We start from the raw sequence: 22,524 nt of genomic DNA on the forward strand, positions 1-22,524 counted from the left end.
AGCAATTCCAGGAGAGGCAGAGAGAAAGTTTTGGAAAACTAGAGTGACAGAGAACAAGTCAGTGGTTTCCAAGGGTTATGGGTGGGGGGAGGGCTATGACTAAAAAGGATAGCATGGAGGAGTTTTTGGGGTAATGGTAACTATTCTGATTTTGGCATATTATGGTTACTAAACTAAATGTGTTAAAAATCATAGAACTGTACCCCAAAAGGCAAAATTCTATTTTGCAATATATTAATTTTTCAAGTAATCTTTTAAAGCCTGGATTTTGTTCTGTTCAAAACACAGAGCATAGGAGTCCTTGAACTAACAATTCTGGAGTGAGTCAAAGCAAGGCTTCCTGACCCCAAGACTAGAAAAATTTCCCATGCAAGACTGGTGGTTTGTGAGATTCCAAGAGCAATTGAAGAGGCCGTAGCTGCAATGGGTGCCCATGGCCCTGCCACCTCCTAGGCAAACCCTGGCAGGGAAGGAAGGCTCCAGAAACCCAAGCAGACATGCACAATTCAAGAAGAGAGGCCGTCTGTGCCCATGTTCCTTTCCAGAACTAGGAGAGTTGACAAGACTTCAGGGAGAGACAGTTAACTGGAGGACTAGGGGAGTGGGCTGGTGAAGCCTCCCACGGTCCTGCAGGAGGCCCAGGGAATCCTCGATAGAACAATGTTCTCTAATGAGGGAGTAGAAGGAAATGCTAAATATGAAGGGGTCTTTCATGCAGGAGGGATGGTTCAGGTCTTGGCGATCTGGGACAAGTAGATGTTTTGATATTTCCAATCAACAACAGGCAAAAGGCAGCCCCCTTTGAATGCCCTGGCACATATGAAACCTCTGGAACAGCAAGGAAAAAATCACATCTGAAATGCAATTAAAATAAACCGTAGACAAATAAAGAATACTTTAAGAACATCTATGTTGAGGAACTGAGATTCTTATTTGCCACCCAAACATTATCCCCCAATAAAGGATCAGAGTGATTAGCCCAGGGCTACAGGATTTGAGTCAGGGCTCTCTGCTCCCAAATGCATTTTCTTTTTGCCATGTCACGTACACAGCCTACTGACTTAAAGCCAGGGAATGTAAGCTATGTATTAGCTGGCTACATAGACTTGAGTCAGTGCCTTGACTTACCTCTTCGATCACCACAAGGGAAGTGGTAACTTGACCCAACCCACAAGAGTTGTTACCAAGCTAACAAAGAGCAGGGCCCCTAATTTTCAGATGACTGACCACATACAGGATGTGGGAAGAGTCCAGAACACCTTGAATGGGTAATTGAGTTCAAATGAGCCACTGCCCAGGGCCTTGGAAGCATCTCCTGGGCTCTCACAGGCACAGCCAAGTTCCCACATGAGGGGAAGGCAGCATGGCTCCAGCAGGGCTCTCTGAATACAGGAAAGTCAGACAGACACGGGGTCAATTCTGACTCCATCACTTACTTGCTGTGTGTCCTTAGGAAGTAGTCAGCCTTCTCTGAACCTTGGTCTCCACATAAAGGGGCAAAAATACCAACCACTCCTGACAAAGTTGAGGTTCAAATATGGAAAGCACCTGGCACAAAGTAGGTACTCAATAAATGTGCATTTTCTCCTCCCCTCTGTTTTACTTATAAAGTATGAAGTTTTACAGAGTGAGGTCTGCTCTCACTGGCCCAAGACCTTGGCCTCTGTGCTTGAGCTTTTTCATCTGTGCAATAGACTCCAAACACCCAACTGGTGGGACAGATGCCTTCTCCTTCACTGAGAAGACAGTTTAAAGATAGAGACCAAGAAGGAAGGGCCCTCAGGCCTGGGACCCTTAGAAGAATTCTCCAGGATAGGCACACGGGAAGCTTGAGAGCACGAAATTCACCAACAAGGGAAAGCAAATGGTGGGTGTGTGAGGAAGCGTCTTCTTCTCTCAGCACAGTGACAAAGAGAAAGCCTGGAGCAGGAATGCTTAGGCTCCACTCCAGCTCCTCTCACCCTTTGAGCCTCAGTTTCCCGCTTGCAAGAGGGAGTGCTCATCCCCTCCTCCCAGGGGGTCCTGAGCATCCGTGAGATGCTGTGTGGACAACATTGAGAGAGCTCAGCAAACTCTCGCTGTCGGCCTTGATTTCGCTGTCATTACTAGCTAATGACTTGAGTTCTGGCTCGGCCAAATCTCTGCGTCTTTAGACAAGTCTCAGCTTCCTCTCCTGTAAATGAGGAGCAGGGAAGCCTCCCAGGGTTGTAGGGAGGACATATGGCCCCTGGCATGTGACTGTCCTACAACGGGGGCTTAGAAAAAACAAGACCCCTGCCCTGGAATTGAGAGACATGCCAGAGGTAAAGAAGTCAGATTCAGTTTTACTCTTTTTGACACTTTGTGAGCAAGAGCCCTCGGGTCAAAGAAAAGAACTGGGCCAGAAATGGGAAAGGGCCCAGATTAGAGACAGAGGGTCCTGCCTGGGCTGCACCCTGTCTCCCTACTGTTCCAAACACCGTCTTCCAGGCCACCTCAGAGCATGGGTCCCTGTTCATAAAGCCACAAGGTCTTGAGTAACATCCCCATCTCAAGTTTTTCTGTTTAATTTGTCAGTCAAGTAGCTTAGCTGGGCAACCTGCTAATGCAATTGGCAATTATTTACTTTGGAGAGCCCTAAAAAGCACCACCAGACTGTAGACTTTTGAATGATCTAGAAACCCATCATCTGATCAAACATTTCCTGATCCCCACCCTATAAAAGAGGCTGCCTCTTGGGCCAACACAGCAGGAGAGGGAAGAGGCGACCAAGACAGCTGCGAGACCTCTCTGAAGTCCAGGTGAGCCCTGCCTGCTCCTCTCCCCTCTCTACCCTGGGTGGCAGGGATGCCAGGGCTCCTGGCTGCCAGACGGGTCCTGGTAGACTGCACAGAGGGTCCCTCACTGGGGGCCTTTCCAGGAAGCAGGACTTCCTTTTGGCCATTTGCAGTTGGGGGTAGCCATTCACTCTGCTTTCCCAGGAGACTGGTCACATTGATGTAGAAATGTTCTACAGCAGGCAATTTCATGGCAATAGGAAGCACGTGGCTGCAAGGGTAAACATCTAAATTTTCAAGGATAAAACTCTCTCACAGAGTGTTATTCATATCCTAAATCAAAATCTCAAAGGCAAGAGTCTTAAACTGAGGTTGCCAATGAGGTTTCAGAGCATTCAAGAAGCTTCTAAATTATCCACCCAACTTTGTATATTAGGATGCATTTTTCCAGGATTAGGGCCCTTAGCTTCCATTGGATTCTTAAAGCCTGCTGCCCAAAAGAGATGCAAAGCCTCCGAAGAAAACTACCCTCCCCAGAGGGTCCCAACTGGTTCTTTGGACCAAAAAGACCTCTTGATCCCAAATGACCACAACAATGATGGAGCTCTGGCTGAATTGGCCAATTGGTGGAATTTTGCCCAAATTAGTCAGTCATCTCCAAAGTATAGGTATCAGCTCTGGTTTCTAACATCTTTCCTGGCTAGCAAATCGGCCTGTGAGAAGATTAACCATATCTGGGAAAGGGCTGGAGCAAAGATAGCCCAATCTGAAAGGCTGCCCAAGAAGTTCATCCAGGTCAGCTGGAGAGAGAGGAGAAAGGCCTAAAGAGACAATGTGTATGAGTGGCCATTTGCATGTAGGGAGAGGGGAGTGTTAGGAGACCTGCCACTGATTTGCTGTATGACCTTGGGAAAATCACTACCCCTCTCTGATCCCCTGGTTCCCGTATGCAATGAAGGCTTTCGATGGCCCCAGGTTTTCCCTGAAGCAGGCCTGGATGAGATGGTGGTTACAGCTGTGAGAGTTGTGACAAAGATTAAGTCAATTACCGAGAGGAAAGCACTTAGCCTGGCAGAGAAATGCTTGATCTCAGCGGCTGTTACTATTCATTGCCTGGTGTTCTAGGGAGCAGACAAATGAGAGACCACCCCATCCCAGGTGGGCAGGGGCAGGGGGTCTATAGATTCCTTTCTCATAACTGTACCATATGAGACCCATCGTTCTCACCACAGATATTGAATGAGAAGATGTTTAAAGTTGGAGGCCTGGTTGTCTTCTGTGGGCTGCTGGCCCAGACCACAGCCATGCTTGATGGCATGGCAGGCTTGGCTTTGCTCCCGGGGCTTCCGTTCCCGGTCCAGGATCCAACCATGGGGGATCTGTCCCAAGAAAATATGCCCCAGGGCCAGGCTCCATCCATGGATGCAACCCTGGCTTTGCCCAACGTCCCCTCAGATCTTGCTGGAGGCTTGACAAGCAGTAAGTCAGAGTCTGATCTCTTTCCAGTGTCACAGGGGCAGGCAGGAGGGCACAGGTAACAGTCAAGTGGTGGGAGGACAGAGATGACTGAGGGCTAGAGATGGAGGATCTGGAATCATCAGCTCTGTCCCCGGGGACCCTTATTTCCATTTCCAGCTCTCAGCAATGGCTTACTCTCTGGGAATCTGTTGGGCATTCTCAAAAGCCTTCCACTCCTGGACATCCTGAAAGCTCAAGGAGGCACTTCGACTGGCCTGCTTGGGGGCCTGCTTAGGGACGTGACCTCCATTCCGAATGGCCTCATTGAGTGAGTTGCCCTGAAATAGGGCCTTGGAACCCAACAGGGAATACCAGTTGGAGACGGGGACCCTGGAGAGAAAAGGGAGCAGCCTGAACACAGGGCCTGGACTTGGTCTTGAAGTGCTTCTCACGATCTGGTGGGGCCCACCAACCCTCTTGTAATTGTCCCCAGTTCTGAAGTACATCCTGGGTCCCCAGGATGTACTAACCCTCATGACAACCTTAGAGTTTAATCCCCAGTTCACGGATGGAAAAACCGAGGTCCAGAAAGGTGCCAGTGCTCACACAACTAGAGTGATACAGACCAGAAACCGAGTTCTAATCTACCTAAGTCCAAAGCTAAGGTTCTTTCCACTCTGCCACAGTAATGTTGTTCTCCCCACCGGTGGAATCTCTTCAAATAGAGGTCACCTTAATGTCAGCAATGACGTGTAAGTTGCCCTTCACGATTATCTTGGCATATGACTAAGAACAACGTGATGTCCATGGAATGGGCATGTGATGGTTAATGTCAGATGCCCAGAGCTCTCTAAGCAAGAATCCATAATGAGAATGCTTGATACATACTGTTGGGAGGACTGGGAAATGAAAATCACCTAAACAGTGACTGGCTCAGAGAAGAGATGCAATTCCATCTTTTCTTTATTCTCCCTAACATCCCTCCCCTGAATCCCATAATAAACATTGTTAACTACCACTGAAGGTCATGGCAGGATGAGTGACACCTACTAAAGTTTTTACTCCTGTTGCCCATACATGTCCACTCATCCACTTACCCATATTTCCTTCCATCTCACCACTTACTACACACCCTCCCATCAATCTACAAATTCAACAAACATGGAGGAGCCCCTTTCCTTTTAAGATTTCTTCATAAGTTAGGTGTGCAAAACACAAATATAAGCCAGATAAGGTCCCTGAAATACTTCATGGATTTATAAGGAGGAGAGGGCCATGTCTGAATCAAGATCTGCCCAAGTACTGAGGTTGCGAAAGACTGACATGTGATTCAGAACCTTTTGCTTCAGACTTTCCTCCTTGGAGATGCTGGGTTAAAGGTGGTTTCTGTCCCTAGTGGGGTTGAGGGCTAAAAAACCTCATGTTTCTCCCTGGACAGTTTGAAGGTCACTGATGCCCAGCTGCCTGAACTTGGCCTTGTTCAGAGTCCTGATGGTCACCGTCTCTATGTCAACATTCCTCTGAGCATTATCCTCACTGTGTACCCATGAGTGGTCCCCCAAGGGGAATGGGAGGATGACTTACCATGGGAGAACCTTACTGCCATGGGTAGCCAAAAAGAGGGAGTTGGAACCTACAGACCTGAGCTTCCTAATTTTCTGTTATGTTGAATTACTTGGGAGATTCACTTGACCTCTTTGCCCATTGGTGTCCCCTACTGGGAAATAAGATAATGACAGCTGTGGGCAAAATGGAGTGAGCTGAGGCTGGCATTTCTGTTGAGGAGAAAATATCCTTCTTCCTTGGAGTGTGGTGGGGCCAGATACCAATAGAACCATCTCCTTTGCAGGTCCCTGTTGGGAAGTCTATTGGAGGTGCCTGCAAAGCTGAATGCCACTGCAGAACTCTTAGTTGTGCAAGATGAGCAGGGGAGCCACTTGGTCCTTGGTGGCTGCACTCACTTCCCTGGCAGTCTGAAAATCTCCTTGCTTGATGGGTGAGGCTGGAATGAATGGCTTCTCCTGACCAGAGTTAACAGGGTGGAATGATGGATGGATGGATGGAAAGATGAATAATGGGAGGATGGGTGAATGAGATGGTGGAAGAATGGTTAAGATGGATGGGTGGGGGGATGGAGGAAGGGCTGGCTGGCTGACTGGTTGGCTGGCTGAATGATTAGATGTTTATATGGATGGAAGGCAGGGTGGGCATATAGATAAAGGTGTGAATGGGTGGGCAGATCGATGGGTAATAGTCATTTATTCCTTCTTGGTCAAGCCAACCAAATTTATACTGCATTGGTCAATAAGAGATCTGGATGCCAACCTCGATTCTCAGAGGGGAGTGGGGAAATATAGAGGACTTCCTGAGTGATCTTTAATGCTGACCCCAACTCTGGGTCTCGACTTAATTTTCTATAGTATGGTAGTAAATTATCGATAGAATCTACCAAGGTCATAGATGTAAATGTGATTTGTCTCAGTAAGGGCTAAAATGAGTATGGAAAACTAACTAGCTTGCTTCATGTTATGACAGTTGCCTGTCAGCTTCATGTTATGATAGTGCCTGTCACACAGGGAGACTGAATCATGCAGAATATGCAAGAGTCATTCCCATCATGGCTAACATTTACTGATCACACAAAGCATATACTTCACATGTGTTATCTTGCTGAATCTTCATGATAACCATGTACTAAGCAATTTTCATTCATGTATGGATTCTACAAAGCCTTATATTGAACACTTACTTGTGCTATGGAACTATGCATTTGGTCAACACGTATCTACTGAGTGAATAGCTGCGTAGGGCATAACTGCCCCTTCAAGGGTCCTCTTCGTGTTCACCTGCATGTGGGTGTGATGGAAAAGGTCCAGTTCCTGTTACTTAGGGCTGAGATTGAAGTGGACAGATTGGCCCCTCTGAGGACTTCTCCATCTCAACCTTGGGCCTCTGCAGGTGCCACATCATACTATGGCTTTTCTCTTTCAGACTTGTTCCCGTCGTACAAAATTTTATTGACACACTCACTGGGATCTTGACTGAAGCCCTTCCTGTACTGATACAGGGCAAGGTAAGTGGAAACAAATAGAAGTCTCCCAATCCTTGAATCTAAGGGCTTCTCAGGTTGAAAGGGACCCTGAGGAGAGCTAATCTGAGCCCTGTAGTTTGATCAGTAAATTCCATCCATCAATCTGTTCATTGACCAATTGGTCCATGTTTCTTCTTTCCATCCTTCAAAATTCATTCATTGGTTCCTGCTCTGGACCAAGTCCTGCACTTGTTCACACGGCAGCTGAAATTGACACCTGCCCCAAGAAGCTCCTTGTCCAGCCTATATGGCCACAGACAAGCAGTCATCAAGCTTATGCTTAGGTGGCCCCTATAACCGTGAAAAATAATTCACCCCTCCCAGAGAAGTTCACCCTAATTAGAAACACATGTTGTAACACAGAGTGACCACTGGGTATGTTGTGTGATTTGGGGCACTTTGCAACTCCCTCGAAGCTTTAGTTTCTTCTGTGCCTAATCTGGAGATGTGATCTGTGGAAATACTTAGAATGAAACACTTCTAGTCACAGAAAAGTCAGAATATCTCCCCCAAAGAATCCTCTTTTGGATGCTGTTGCCCTCAGGTCTCCCGACAGGTGCCTGTGCTTAACAAGGCTCTCTACTTTGTCTCTGGGTCAGGTGTGCCCTCTGGTAAATGGCATTCTCAGCAACCTGGATGTCACCCTTGTGCATGATATTGTCAGTAAGTACCAGCTCCCAAACCCTCCCTACCTACCCTTCTGCAGGAACAATCACTTCTGCCAGGGAACTTTGTCCCTGCAAACCAAAGGACAGCCACATCCCTCTGGCCTCAACTCTGCCCTATTTTAGTTTTTCACCCTGAACTATCCAGATCATTTTGAGGTATAGAACCTCTCCCCCAAAATGGCCCCAGCACTGAGAACAGCTGAGCTGCTTGGTAGGAGGTGGCTGTGCTCACTTGGATCTACAGAATGTATACTCCATGGCCCCTGGCCTAGCAGGAATGTGGAGTACTCTAGCTTTGCTTTGCACTAAAACAACCACTCTGATCTGTTTGGTTTTTTCCCCCAGACATGCTGCTCAGTGGAACGCAAATTGTCATCAAGGTCTAAGCCTTCCATCAAGGGTCCCAACCTCAACCAAGCTGGTGAGTTCTGCTGAATGGACCCGATGATTCTGCCCTGCCCCAAGGTCCCCAGGAGTTGTGGGGAGAAGGCAGTAGGGGACATGGCACAGTGACAGCCATGTAGAGAGAGATAGGTGGCACAGCAACACAGCCACAATGCAAACACACGTGGCCATGGATACAAACCGAGGCACATACTTAAATGCCCAGACCAACACTTGGTCACTCAGACAGACAAGCGGATGCACACACTGTCACACCTGCACACTCACACGTGTTCACACACATGCAGACTCACTACACTCCATTTCACATGGATACATAGACACACACATGGCCTACCCTGTGGCTGAGACAAGACCCCTAGCACCAGGGTCACAGTCTTCTTCCCTCTGTCTGGAGGCCAAAATCAAAATGTGTCAGTTACCTTGATTGTCCGTTCTGACTGAGGTCCTCTCCTAACAGGACCATTTTCAGCTGCTCCTCCGACTTCCTGCCCCACTTCCCACTGCCCACAGAAGGTGACATGTGTCCTGAGACCAATGAGGCCTTTTCTTCGTGAGACTTGCTCCCCCTCCTTGCCAACCAAGCATGTGCTCCATTCCATGTTCCTCATCAAATAAACTCGCTTTTCTCTGTACTGGGAGCCTTGCCATGTGTCATCATTACTTTGGGCCTAATAGACTGAGAAGAGCCTTGGCCTGGGAGGTTGTGGCCATAAGATTACATTGAAGATCTTAAAGGTCTTAAGCAGGACAAACTCTTCCTATGTATGTGGATTACAGAACGATTGCTGTTTTGCCCTTAGAAGGGTAGACATGGGCATTGGGGGTAGATGCCATGATCTAGGCAAAGATGAAGATGCCAGTTACCATACAAGGAGAGAAAGAGCAGATTTGAGGGGTGGTCAGGAGGCAGAACCAGGACATGTAGGTGAGGGTGGCTCCCATCCACATCCTAGATTGGGGAGCCCCAGGGTAATTGGGAATGTGGAAGGAAGAATGGATTCTAACAGGAAGATGATAGCTTTAGCTGTGGCCACTTTGTGTGGAAGTGCCCGAGAGACTCCAAGGGAGACATCCAGTAAGATAATGAATACATGTTACCTACCACTGCTCTTTAGCTTCCTTGAATCCAGCCTTTGCTGACTTGTTCCCTAAGCAAGGGGATGATAACTATGCCATGGAAAAAGTATCAGAGGAAGGACAGACTGGTTCCAAGTGGTCAGTTCTGAAAGGCTTGAGAAAGATAGGCCTAGAGAAATGGAGTTTTAAATAAAGAGATTGTTAATGCACTCGGTAAGAGTCACTTTTTTGGAGGAAGAAGCCTAATTTTAAGGAGAAAAAAGAAAGGAAGGGAGGAAGTTGAGATTATAAATGTAGATAAGATGTCTAATCCCAAAGTGGAACAAAACAGGGATGGTGCACCCATTCCCTACCCTGCTGAACATCTGTCACCGCTTCCAGAACTTCCACTATCTCCACCTAGTATTGTCCCAACTAACAAGGCATTGTGGAAGGAGGACAGTCCCCCGGTTCAGAACAGCAATAAGGTTTATTGTGGGAAACTACCATGCATCTTCTTGTGAACAATTTAATGGAGGAAGCATCCTCCACCCTGGCAGAAGGAAAAGACCATTGAGCCTAAGATGAGTCATTGAATTCCAGGAAGCAGCTCAATGATTATGTGAACATCTCCCTAAACAGTGGCCTCAAGTGCAGAAGGACCTTCCAGGCAAGAAACCAGCAATCAGAACCTGATTTTGCTCGGGTCATGACCTTTCTGGACAGGAATTAGGTCAGGACTAAAAGCCCCCCTCAGCTAAGGCCCCCAGGATCCAGGTGGAGAAGCAGAGGCACGCACACACCCGGACCAGCATCACAGGACGTGCTGCCTGCTGTCCACGCTGCCTGACTCTCTTCCTGCAGGGCACCCATCCACAGCCCAGCTCTGGGCACCATATTCCCACCGTTTGCCTGTACTTCTCATAGGCGTGTCTTCCCCCTCCCCTACTTAACTAATATAAGATTCCCCTGGATACAAAACATTCTTTCAGGTGGCCAGATTAATCAAAACTTATGTAGGACTTTTAAGAGTGACAGCTGTTTCACATTTCAAAAACCACTGTGAGAAGCTCTCAGTGAAAGTAGCAGAGTAAAGACCTCTGCAAATTCTCTTTTCCCTAAAAGCAACAAGGAAACAGGAACTCACACACCAAAACAAAACAAAACGAAACAAAAACAAAAACAAAAAATGTCAGAAGCTACCTTTTCAGAACCCTGGAAATTAACCAAAGGCTCGCACCATTCTAGGAGTGTTTATTCAAGAAAAATAACTGAATCTCAGTACGAAGAGCCAGCCAGCCTCATGGCATCTTAATTTACCCTAATCCCATTCCCCTCTCTCCAGCTCCATGGTACCCTTGAAAATGAGCAGCCCACAATCACAGTGGAAACCAGATGCCTGGAATCTACCAGAGGGGCAGAACAAGGCTGAAGTGACATCGAAGGCTCAAACATAGAGAAGCATCATTATTTGACCTTCCTGGTAGTTCTCCCGAACACCCCACTCTCAAGGCTGTCTTTATTTGACCTGATTAGATCAATTCAAAAAGGATGAACAGCCTTTTCCCCAGAGACTTTTGTCAAAATAAAACCACAGCAGGCTGCGGGGACATGAGAAATGGGCGAGGCAGCTGGCCTGTCAGCAGTTCCCTGAGAGCTGTACTTTTGCCACTGCCCAGGGCAACGCTCTATCCAAACTCAATACTTAGGTGCTGGGCGGCTACCATGAACTCTGGGGCTATGAGGATTCATAGCAAAGGACATTTCCAGGTTGAATCCAAGTCAAAAAAAAAAAAACAAACAAAACAGACAAACAAACAAAAAAAACAGATCGTCTTTGAAATCTCTAAAAACTGGTGACAACAAACCAGAAAAATCCAAATATAAGCCACTTCGGGGAAAATTACTTTAGTTATCTGAAAAACTGCAAAAGGACAGGAAGGATCTTGGAGGGCAAGTTGAAGAATTTCTAAGCAAAGATATGAATTAACTTATTTTAAATAAAAAGGAAGCTAAATTTGCACAAACCTTGGGTAGAATTTCTCCTATACCAAAGCCAGAATGTGTGTGTGCTGCAGAAATCACTTCACTTCATCCCAGCCATGATGGATGTTCATTTAAGTCTCCAGACTCACTGTCTTTAAGCAGAGGAAAATTCATAATTGAAAAAGCTATCAAGGACCATGATTTTATACTTTCAAATAGTATATTATCAAATGTCTTAAACTGGGGAGTAAAATTTCTTCATATTGATGACATTAGATACAACACTGAACAAAAGAGAAAGGAGCGGTGTCTTCAGGAAATCAAGCACTTCTGTAAGAGATGTGGGGAGAAGATCTATTACACAGAAAACAAGAACAGGGAGGATTGAAAAAGCTTTTAGTAAAGGTAGAAGATACGAACCAAAGCCCTTCAGTTCGTTTATGTGTATAAACCATCTATTACCCAAAAGCAAACTCAGGTTAAACTAAGAGTCTAAGCAGATGGTGATAAAAATGATGGAACCCCAGTTCAGCTCCATTTGAAAGAAAAGGAAAGAAAAGGATCTTGTGAATGTTGTTTGTAGAAATAGGAAGATTTAAAACTCACCTTCTAAGTGAGCAACACTAAAACTTTGCGCAGAGTCACCAGTATGGAGTTGTTGATGATATTCTATCTAAGTTTTTGATTTTGTGGAATGTGAAAGGGATATGCCTAAAAAGAAAAGAATGAAATACGGCGTTGGATCCCTTTCTCCTGTTACTACAAGAGAACACCTGGAACTGCAACATATCTCTCAGAAGGCCTTAAGGGAAAATAAAGTTGTGCAGAAGATCAAGCAGAATTTCCTGTATAAATAGACCCAGGAACCTGGACAAAAACTTACATATATTTCAGAACCCATCTCCCACCCTTCAAGAGAGGACTTAATGAGGAAAAAATCAACAAATATTCTGTGTTAAATCCAGCTGAAAACAACATAAAACAGAATCTTACTCATCTACCTTTATAGAAAAAGAAACAAGGATGCAGTCTTTATGTTTCTGAACGTAATTTCACTATAAATGACAGTGACATAGGAGAACTAAGGGTGGATCACTATCCATGTGGGCTATAGGCATCTGTATAATTTTCCAATTTCAGTAAGATTAATAGTGCATCTCAACTGAAACAGAATTCAGGTGCTATGCTTTTTCCAGCCATGGGTCTGAGGGACAAGGACCTGAATTCAACATTTGGCCATAATTCTGGTCTGAAAGCAATAAACAGTTCACAAGAGCACCTAACATGTTCTGGCAAACACCCCATCCCATAGTCCTCCTGTGGAACCAAATGAATGTGACATCAAGGTTATGGAGAGTTTACCTTCTGGTAAAATCCATTGGAAAGCGAAAATATTATTAGAAAGAAATGAAACAGAAAATCTAGAACCAAATGTGGAATCAGACAAGAAGAGAACTGAGTTTCTCACTCCACAAGAAGAAAACAGAAATTTGCAGTTCACTCATACAATCTACTGGACTTATTTCAAACCAGTGAAGAAAAATCAGAATTTTTGAGTTTCATAAGCTATACCAAAAACAGTGGCACATGTGATGTTATAGATATCTGGGAAGGAGAAGATTGAAATAATCTGCTGTCACTGTTTTTCTCTTTCCCTTCCACTTCTACATTTACTGGCTTTTAGACTTTCAAAAATGTATACTTTTCAGAAGTGATAAGAATCACATTCTTGAAATTTTTATACTATATTAAAATTCTTAGAATTTTTGCCAACTTTGCTTACAGAACCAAATATAAATATTAACAATAAAGGTGATGGTTGTATTTTTCTCCAAAATTGAATACTTGTTATAGAGAAATTGTAGAATAAACTGACTCATCTAATTTTGCATATGTTCATAATATTTATTATGAGTAACAACGATATAGTTTGTTTTATGTCATGGAAAAATAATTCCAAGTGAAATTAGCATAAATTTGGATGTTCTAATTATATCTAATGTCTATGAAATAGAGTCCAAGATAGTATGATAGGATCACATATAAAAACCTAAATTTCATACAGAAAGGAACAAATGACTCATTTTTATGTCTAGATTCAGAAAATCATTATTACCAAAAACATTGACACTTTTACATTTTTACTTGCTTTAGAAAGTGGATATATTTTATACTGAGGCAGTATTTAAATTGAAGTCAACTAATTACACATCTCCATTTTTTTACTCAACTTAAAATTTTTAAAGTGTTTATGCTAGTGGTAATTTTGTTTTTTAATCTTCCTCGGTTACTGGATTTACCTTAGTTAAGCCAGAAATTGTTTTTAGTGTTATGCCCTGTCCTCCACATTTGATTTTAAAAAATCGACTATGATTATAGTGTAGGTCTGATATACTTAGTATAAGACTGTGACCTAGCTGAAAAGACTACCATATGGAATATATTTACCCCTATTCTTCTGAATTAGCTACCTTTGTAAAACTTTAGAAATAATTTCTTACACAAAACTCTCTACTCTCTTTTTTGGTATCAGAAAATGACAGAGGAATGTTGGCATTGAACTCCAGATGGATATAGTTTTGAAATATATTTGAGGATTGCTTTTTGAGCTGGCACTTGGTAATACAATATTTGGTCAAAAGGAAAATCCAAATTTAAAAAATTGAACCATCTTTTGTGTAGCGAGGATTAAAAGGTATTTGCAGGAAGCGATTTTGCTCAAGTGATAGAGCATCTACCTACTATACGACTGGTCCAAGGTTCAAACCTAGGGCCTCCTTACCCATGTGGTGAGCTGGCCCATGCGCAGTGCTGATGCACTCAAGGAGTGTCATGCCACATGGCAGTGTCCCACATGTAGGGGAGCCCCACTGGCAAGGAACACATCCTATATGGAGAGCTGCCCTGTGCAAAAAAAGCACAGCCTACTCAGGAGTGGTGCTGCACATTCGGAGAGCTGACTCAGCAAAATGACACAAAAAAAGAGACACAGATTCCCGGTGCCGCTGACAAGAATGCAAGAGGACACAGAAGAACACACAGAGAATGGACACAGAGAGCAGACAATGGGGGGAGGGGGGAGGGATGAGAAATAAATAAAAGAAATAATAAATCTTTTTAAAAAAAGATATTTGCATTTGGATATGTTCTTCCAGAAGTAAGGAATTTACAAGCATTATGATTTTTCACTGTAAAAATTGATGCTGTTGAACATTATTTGAATACATTGTCACTGAAAATTTTTAAAAAAACAAAAACCAGAGCAGACTCACTGCAGGACATCTTCCTCGTTGGGACTCAACCTCACATGCTGTGAAATGGATGGTGTTTAGCAAACGAGAGCTTGGTTCAGGTGAAAACTCTCTCCCCAGGAAGGGCACCATTTCATTTATGGTGAAGCTAAATGTAGCTCTCTTAATTTCCTCCTTGTATTAGCTATCTATCCCCACATATCAAATTGGCCCAAAATGTAGTGACTTAATCTTGTTTCTGTGACTCAGGAATACAGGGAACACTTAACGGAGTGGTTCTGGCTAAGGGTTTCTCAGGAGGCTGTAGCCAAGATGTTGGTCAAAGTCTTGGCCAGGGCTTGAGCATCCATTTCCAAATGGCTGGAGGCCTCAGCTCCTTGCCACTCATCCTCATGGTACGGTAGCTCACCTCCCCCAGTGAAGGAGATCCAAGAGAGAGAAAGAGGGCAGCTTCAGTAGCTTCTATGTCCTAGTCTCAGAAGACACACACCATCAATTTTTGTCATTTTCTGTGCTTTAAAACTGAGTCATTAGTCTCCTCACTCCCAAAAGGAGGAGAATTGGGCTCTACATTTCAAAAAGAACATCAAAGAAATTGTGGCCCTATTTTTAAACCACCACAGCCCTCTCCATTTGCCTTTAAAAGCACAAGGCCCAGGAGCATGTTTCCCTAAGCAAATGAGTTTCTTCTCCCCTGATAAATTCTTCAGCCTCCCTCAAAAGTTTGTCTTTTTTTTTTTAATATTTTTTTATTTATTCCTGCTTCCCACCCCTCGTTGTTTGTGCTCCATGTCTGCTCTCTGTGTCTGTTCATTATTGGCTCATCTTCTTTTTAGGAGACACCAGAAACCCAACCCAGGACCTCCCATGTGGGAGGGAGGCACCCGTGATGGTCAGGCTATTGTGTCAACTTGGCCAGATAATTGTGCCTGGTTATTTGGTCAATGAAGCACTGGGCTAACTGTAATGCAAAGGCATTTATGGACTTTAGTCACCATTGACTTGCTTGCGTGGTAAATAATAGATAGCTGGTTACAATTATATCAATCAGGGAGATCGCCATCAGCACTGAGGGATGCTTAACCCAATCAGTTGAATGCCTTAAAGGGGGAAGAGATTCCAGCATTGGAAGAGAATTTCCCAGCTTGTCTTTGGACAGCCAGAACTCGTCTCAGAACTCATCCTCCAGAACTCATCAAGAACCTTCTTTGGACTTTCATTGCAGTCCCTGGTTGCAGACTGCCTGTGGAACCTGGACTTGCTCATCCCCATGGCTGCATGAGATCCTCTTATAGAACTGCATACAATTGACAGATATCTCTTGATGATTCTGTTTCCCTAGAGATCCTGACTAATACAGCCGCTATGAACATCAATGTGCAGATGTCTGTGTCACCGCTCTCAGTTCTTCAAGGTAAATACCTACTAGCAATATTGCTGGATCACATGGTAAATCTATATCTAACTTCCTTAGGAACCACCAACAACTTCCACAGTGGCTATACCATTCTCCATTCCAGCAACAATGAATAAGCATTCCATACCCTCTCCAATAATTGTAGTTTTCTCTTTTGTTAATAGTTGCCATTCTAGTAGGTGTGAAAGGATATCTCATTGTGGCTTTGATTTGCATTCCCTGAATAGCCAGTGATGTTAACCAACCTGTGCCTTTGATTGGGAGTTTAATTCATTAACATTAAGTGTTATTAATTTAAAGGCAGGGCTTACTCCAACCATTTTGTCCTTTATTTTTTATATTTTTTAAATCTTTTGTATGTCTTTTCATTTCTTACAGCCTCCTTTTGTGTATTGTTCATCTTTTGTGGTATATCTATTTGAGCCCTTTCTCATTTCAATTTCTGAATATTTAAAAAATTCTTTCTTTGTACCAACCCCGGGATTTGTATTACACAACCTACATCTGTAAGCTACTAGTTTGAAAAGATACCATTTTAGTTTCAATGGCATATCTGCTCTCATATTCTTCTATTTCCTTTTTTAGTGTTGCTTATGTCCCACATTACCACTTTATATTTTGTCTGTTCTCAGGAAATATGATTACTTCTTCCTCAGTTTTATCCTCTTAGAGGAGTTAAAGAGTGAGGTTATATATTGAGAATGCAGTACTATTGGGTTTTGCACTTGCCCATTTAGTTACCTTTACTGAAGATCTTCACTTCGTGCTACCCTAAGCCACTGTTTCCTGTCTTTTCCTTTCAACCTGAAGAACTCCCTTTAACAATTATTATAGGGTAGGACAGATCTTTGGGTGATGAACTCTCTCAGGTTCATTTATCTCTTATCTTAAACTCTCCCTCTTTTTTGAAGGAGGGTTTTGTTGTACAAAGAATTATTGTCTATTAGGTTTCTCATTCAACGCCTCAAATATGTCATATCACTGCTTTATTGCTGCTATGGTTTCAGATGAGAAATTGTTACTTTCTCTTACTTAGGATCCCTTGCATTTGATGAATCCCTTTTCTTTTGCTGCTTTGAGAATTCTCTATCTTTGGCATTTGACATTCTGATTACTAAGTGTCTTGGAGTAGATCTCTTAGGTTTTATTCTATTTGAACTACATTGTGCTTCTTGGACATGTATAGTTATGTCTTTTGGAAGTTGGAAATTTTCGGCCATTATTTCCTCACATATTCTTTCTGCCCCTTTTTTCTCCTTCTGGGATATCCATGATGTGTATTTTCATATGCTTCATGCTGCCACATGAGTCCAGACCTTACTCAATATTTTCTATTTTGTTTTCTCTCTGTTCTTCTGTCTATACTATTTTGATTGTCCTATCTTCTAGTTTGCTGATTCTTCTAACTGTTCGAATCTGCTGTTGTGTATCACTAACATATTTTTATGTGTGTATTTTTAATCTCTATTATTGTTCTTTTCATTAGCTTAAATACTGTTGTTTCTTTTTTAGCTTTCTGATTCTTCTGTTTGCTCACATATGTCTTCTTTTTTAAAAAAATATTTATTTATTTCACCCCCTCATTCTGTTGTCTGCTCTCTGTGCCCATTCTCTGTGTGTTCTTCTGTGTCTGCTTATATTCTTATTAGGTGGCTCCAGGAAATGATTGTGAGATCTTGCAGAGTGAGTGTGAAGCAATCATTTTCTTGTATCAACTTGGCTCCCTGGTCTCTAGCATCTCTTATTATCTCTCCTCTGTGTCTCTTTTTGTTGCATCATCTTGTCTCAGCTCTCCGTGTGTGCCAGCACTCCTGTGCAGTACCCCTGGGCAAGGAAGCACTCCATACTGGCCAGCACTCTGCATGGGCCACCTTGCCACATAGGCCAGCTTGCCTTCACCAGGATACCCTGGGCATCAAACCTGGAATTCTTATATGGTAGACAGGAGCCTAATTGCTTGAGCCACATCCACTTCCCCATATTCTCTTCTTTTTTTTTTTTTTTTAAAGATTTTTTTAAATTTATTTATTTAATTTCCCCCCCTCCCCTGGTTGTCTGTTCTTGGTGTCTATTTGTTGCGTCTTGTTTCTTTGTCCGCTTCTGTTGTTGTCAGCGGCACGGGAAGTGTGGGTGGCGCCATTCCTGGGCAGGCTGCACTTTCTTTACACGCTGGGCGGCTCTCCTTACGGGGCGCACTCCTTGCGCGTGGGGCTCCCCCACGCGGGGGACACCCTTGCGTGGCACGGCTCTCCTTGCGCGCATCAGCACTGCGCATGGGCCAGCTCCACACGGGTCAAGGAGGCCCGGGGTTTGAACCGCGGACCTCCCATATGGTAGACGGACGCCCTAACCACTGGGCCAAAGTCTGTTTCCCCATATTGTCTTCTTAATGTCCTTTAGCTCTGCGTCCATATTTAGTTATTTCTAGTCATATTTTCCTTCATTTCCTTGGATTGATTTAGCAGATTTGTTTGAATTTCTTTTTACAAAGTCTTCATGTCCTCTGAAGTTTTCTCATGTTTTTGTTTTTTAATTTTTAAAAAAGATATTATTTATTTATTTATTTATTGTCTTTGTTTATTTTTATAATGTTACATTAAAAAAATATGAATTCCCCTTATATCCCCACCCTTCTCAACCCACTCCTCCCCCCATAACACAACCTCCTCCATCATCATGAGACATTCATTGCACTTGGTGAATACATCTCTGAGCACTGCTGCACCTCATGGTCAATGGTCTACACATAGCCCACACTCTCCCAAGTCCACACAGTGGGCCATGGGAGAACACACAGTGTCTGATCACTGTCCCTGCAGCACCACTCAGGACAGCTCCAACCCTTAAAAATGCCCCCACATCATATCTCTTCCTCACACTCCCTACCCCCAGCAGCCACCATGGCCACTTTCTCCACACCAATGCCACATTTTCTTCGATTACTAATCACAATAGTTCATGAGTAGAATATCAGTAAATCCACTCTAATCCATACTCTATTCCTCCATCCTGTGGACCTTAGAATGGTTGTGTCCACTCCATATCTATATCAAGAGGGGGATTACATTCCACATGGATGCTGGATTCAATTCTCCTGCTTTCAGTTGTAGCCACTCTTGGCTCCCTGGTGTGGTGGTTGACCTTCTTCACCTCCATGTTAGATATGTGGGGTAAGTTCAATAAACCAGAGTGTAGGAGTTGCAAGTCTGTTGAGGCTCAGGGCCTGGCTATCACATGGTGAGTCCAGAGATTCAGATCCCCTGGGTATACACTAAACCCCAGCGCCAACTATAGATCCTGTAAAAGTAACAGGAGAGGTTTGTGGACAAAGATCACATCTGAGTCCAGCTCCATCACACAGAAACACAAACTCCAAATAGGGCGAAGTAACATGGCACTGAACTCCATCTGCCATGACCATAGAACCTGTGGGTCTCTGTAACCCTCAGAAGAACCAATACCCGGGGTTGCATCTACTTTATCTGTCTCCAGGACTCTGCTGAGGTGTGGATAATCAACCCCTCTGATAACATCCCAGCTCTTTTTGGAGACTCATAGCCATATAAACTCATTTGTCCTTTCCATTTCCCCTTTTGATTCAGGTCACAAAGCATTTTTAACTCCTGTTATTATATGTAGACTGAGATATTCTGCTGGTCCGACTTGACTCTTTTATTCAAGGTCATTTTCTAGTTACATCATCAGCTTGTACTTGGTAGTAATCCCTTGGCGCCAGGGAGCCTCATACCCAAGAGTCATGTCCCACGCTGGAGGGAAGGCACCACATTGATATGTTGAGTTTGGCTTCGAGACTGGCCACATTTGAGCAACACAGAGACTCTCAGGAGGTAACTCTTAGGCACCCTGTAGCTCTAGGCCTTGTTCTTATTTTAGGTGCATAGGTTTACATGCATTGTCATTAGTATCAAGGGCTCATTGTTGGACCTTCATTCTTTTTTGTTTTTGTCATTGCACTTGGGGGATTGTTGTGGTTCCTTTAGGGACTGTGATAGAGCTCCCTGGGCTAGGAACTCGGCACTCCCTCAGTTGTTGTTTTTAATTGTACAAACTATGAAAATATCCAAACATTTTTATGTACCCTGCATATATGCCCTGGAGAACTCCCTGCCAACCATGAGTCTCCTGTCAATAATATCCCACACCAGTTTTCCTCCCCTGCCATTGTTGAACCTCTCTGTGATCCAAAACTTCTTCAAAAATTAAGCCCAATATATTGCCAGGTTCCATTAATAGTAAAATGGAATATAGTGATGAGTTGAAAGGTTAGTTATAGAATACATATTTAGAAAAATTAAGGAAAAAATAAATTGGGGTATCAAAAATTAAAAATGCAAAAGCTTTGTTTTTGATGTTTTGCCTTCCATCACTGCAATATGTGTTGCCCTGTGTGCAAATTGGCAAGGCAACTTCTTCTGTCTTTTCCTCAGTGTCTACGTCCTTTCTTTTTCTTTTTCTTTTTTTCTATTTATTAAGCTTATCTTCACAAAAGTTTTAGATCACAGTAATTCATATATACAATATACAGTACTCCCACATATCCAACATGAAACCTTTTCCCTTCCATAGCAATAATCTCTTTATATATTCATACTATATTTACTGAAACTGATGTACAGATATTGAGACAATAGCTTTCAACCAAGGTAACATTTAGGTTTACATTGTGGTTTATATTTTAGACTATATAGTTTTCTAAATTTTTAGTTATCTTATGTTTTACATAATGGTTTACATTTTAGCCTATCTGCCCCTATACATTTTTGGTGTAATTTAACATGTCTTATATCCATCCTTGCGTAATCTTGTGGACCACTTCTAATGCCCACCCAGTTACACTGATTCTATCTATTCAATACCTCTTTCCCCCTCCCCTAGGGCCCACAGTGACAGTCAGTCTTCATTGCTTGAAGGGCCATGTTCAGAGATACTTGCAACAATGCCAAGAGTTTGACATGCTCAACTGCCCCAATACATCAGGAGCCACCATTTCTCTCGAGAGATACAATTCCCTCTATTTGAGAACACCAGTCCTCCCCCAGATGTGGGCATGCCCTCACTCTCATTACATGGGTCTCCGTCCAATGATACAACCCACCATGGCAAAAGTAGGATGTGATCAAAGTCCATTATCATATAGGCATGTATAGAGCAGTGGTTCAGTGTCCCATGGAAGGCCAGTTAAACCCACAGGGCTGGAGCTCACCCTCAGATTTCCTGATTCAGGAGGTCTAGGCTGGAGTCTGAGAATTTGCATTTCCAACAAGTTCCAGGCAATGCTGTCCCAGGATCTCACTTTGAGAACTACTGAACAAAATCAAGGTTCTCAACCCAATCAACTCATGAGAACCTTCTGTGGGACTTCTAAAACCTACTCACCTGTGGGCCCCATCACCAAAGATTCCAATTTAATTGAACAGGGCAGTTGCTCAGGTGTCAGCATTTTTCAAAATTTCTGCCAGGCAATTCTAATGCACAGTGAGGAGGAGAGCCACTAGGATATATGTTCCCAAGACCCCCTTTATCATTGGCAGCCTAGGACATCATGATTCTGGAACACAAGAAAAGCTCCCACATGCCAGCACTGACAGTAGAAATGAGGCAAGAAACCATTATCACTGGCTCGCTCCTGTCGTGTGGAGGCTTCCCTTTCTGAAAACCCAGTGACCAAGGCCTCATTTCCTGCCTCAGAGCAGTGGTTCTCACAGAGTGTGTACCCTGAAGTGCCAGCATTGCCTGGGAACTTGTGAGAAGTTCAAGCTTTCAGCACCACCCCAAACTCTCTGAATCAGAAACCCATGCTAGGGCAAAGAAATCTGTGTTCTTGCAAGTCCTGAGATGATGCACCTCACGTTGAAGAACCTCCAGCTTAGAGAACCATCAGTTTTCCTATCACTGAAACCAAACCACATTCTCTGCTGGGACTACTCGATGTTAGTTTCAACCCCCAAAAAAGTCTGTAACCAGTCCCTCTTCCTCACACTATGTGAACCTGACACTTGTTTAGTTCCTCATTTTATAATCTGAATTGACCTCAGATGCTCAATGGAGAATCCTTTTCCAGAGTAAAGAATACCTCTGGGATCTACTGGCTTTGGAAAAGCCCCTTCAGCAGCCCAAGAATTCTGAATCTTCCAATATGAAGAAGGAACAGGTGGGGAGTGGGGTGAAAAAGGGACTCAATGGCTGTGAATGGATTTCTTTCTTTCCTCCCTGGCTGCCTCAAGCTGAAGTTATAGGACATTGGTTGGAAATTGTTACACAACTTTGTTTACCAGTTTACTTTTATTATGAACAAAAATAAACAAACAAACAAAAGTTCCTTTCCCTGCTTAAGAGTTTGGACAAGTATTTCCTACTTCAGAAAAAAAAACAATATCCAAACCATACACTAGCCCCACTGGAGCAGAATTTC

At 43.6% G+C, this 22,524-nt stretch overlaps 1 protein-coding gene and 1 pseudogene across 1 annotated transcript; both read left to right on the top strand.

Moving 5' to 3' along the window:
- Positions 1-4,003: 4,003 nt before the first annotated feature.
- On the top strand, positions 4,004-8,359 carry LOC101423461 (BPI fold-containing family A member 1-like). The gene is made up of 8 exons (XM_004479134.3): positions 4,004-4,091; positions 4,185-4,235; positions 4,392-4,542; positions 5,653-5,754; positions 6,064-6,210; positions 7,206-7,287; positions 7,905-7,968; positions 8,319-8,359. The coding sequence occupies exons 1-8, from the start codon at positions 4,004-4,006 to the stop codon at positions 8,357-8,359; spliced, it is 726 nt and encodes a 241-aa protein (XP_004479191.1).
- Positions 8,360-11,162: 2,803 nt separating this feature from the next.
- LOC101423897 (protein DBF4 homolog A pseudogene) lies at positions 11,163-11,873 on the top strand (annotated as a pseudogene).
- The last annotated feature ends 10,651 nt before the right edge of the window (positions 11,874-22,524 follow it).

Source organism: Dasypus novemcinctus, chromosome 24 (assembly GCF_030445035.2).
Source record: "Dasypus novemcinctus isolate mDasNov1 chromosome 24, mDasNov1.1.hap2, whole genome shotgun sequence".
Lineage (NCBI taxonomy): Eukaryota > Metazoa > Chordata > Mammalia > Cingulata > Dasypodidae > Dasypus > Dasypus novemcinctus.

Coding starts and splice junctions, on each gene's coding strand:
- LOC101423461 (XM_004479134.3), top strand. CDS start 4,004: ATGTTTAAAGTTGGAGGCCTGGTTGTCTTCTGTGGGCTGCTGGCCCAG. Junction 4,236..4,391: donor TGCTGGAGGCTTGACAAGCA/GTAAGTCAGAGT, acceptor TTCCATTTCCAG/CTCTCAGCAATGGCTTACTC. Junction 5,755..6,063: donor CTGAGCATTATCCTCACTGT/GTACCCATGAGT, acceptor TCTCCTTTGCAG/GTCCCTGTTGGGAAGTCTAT.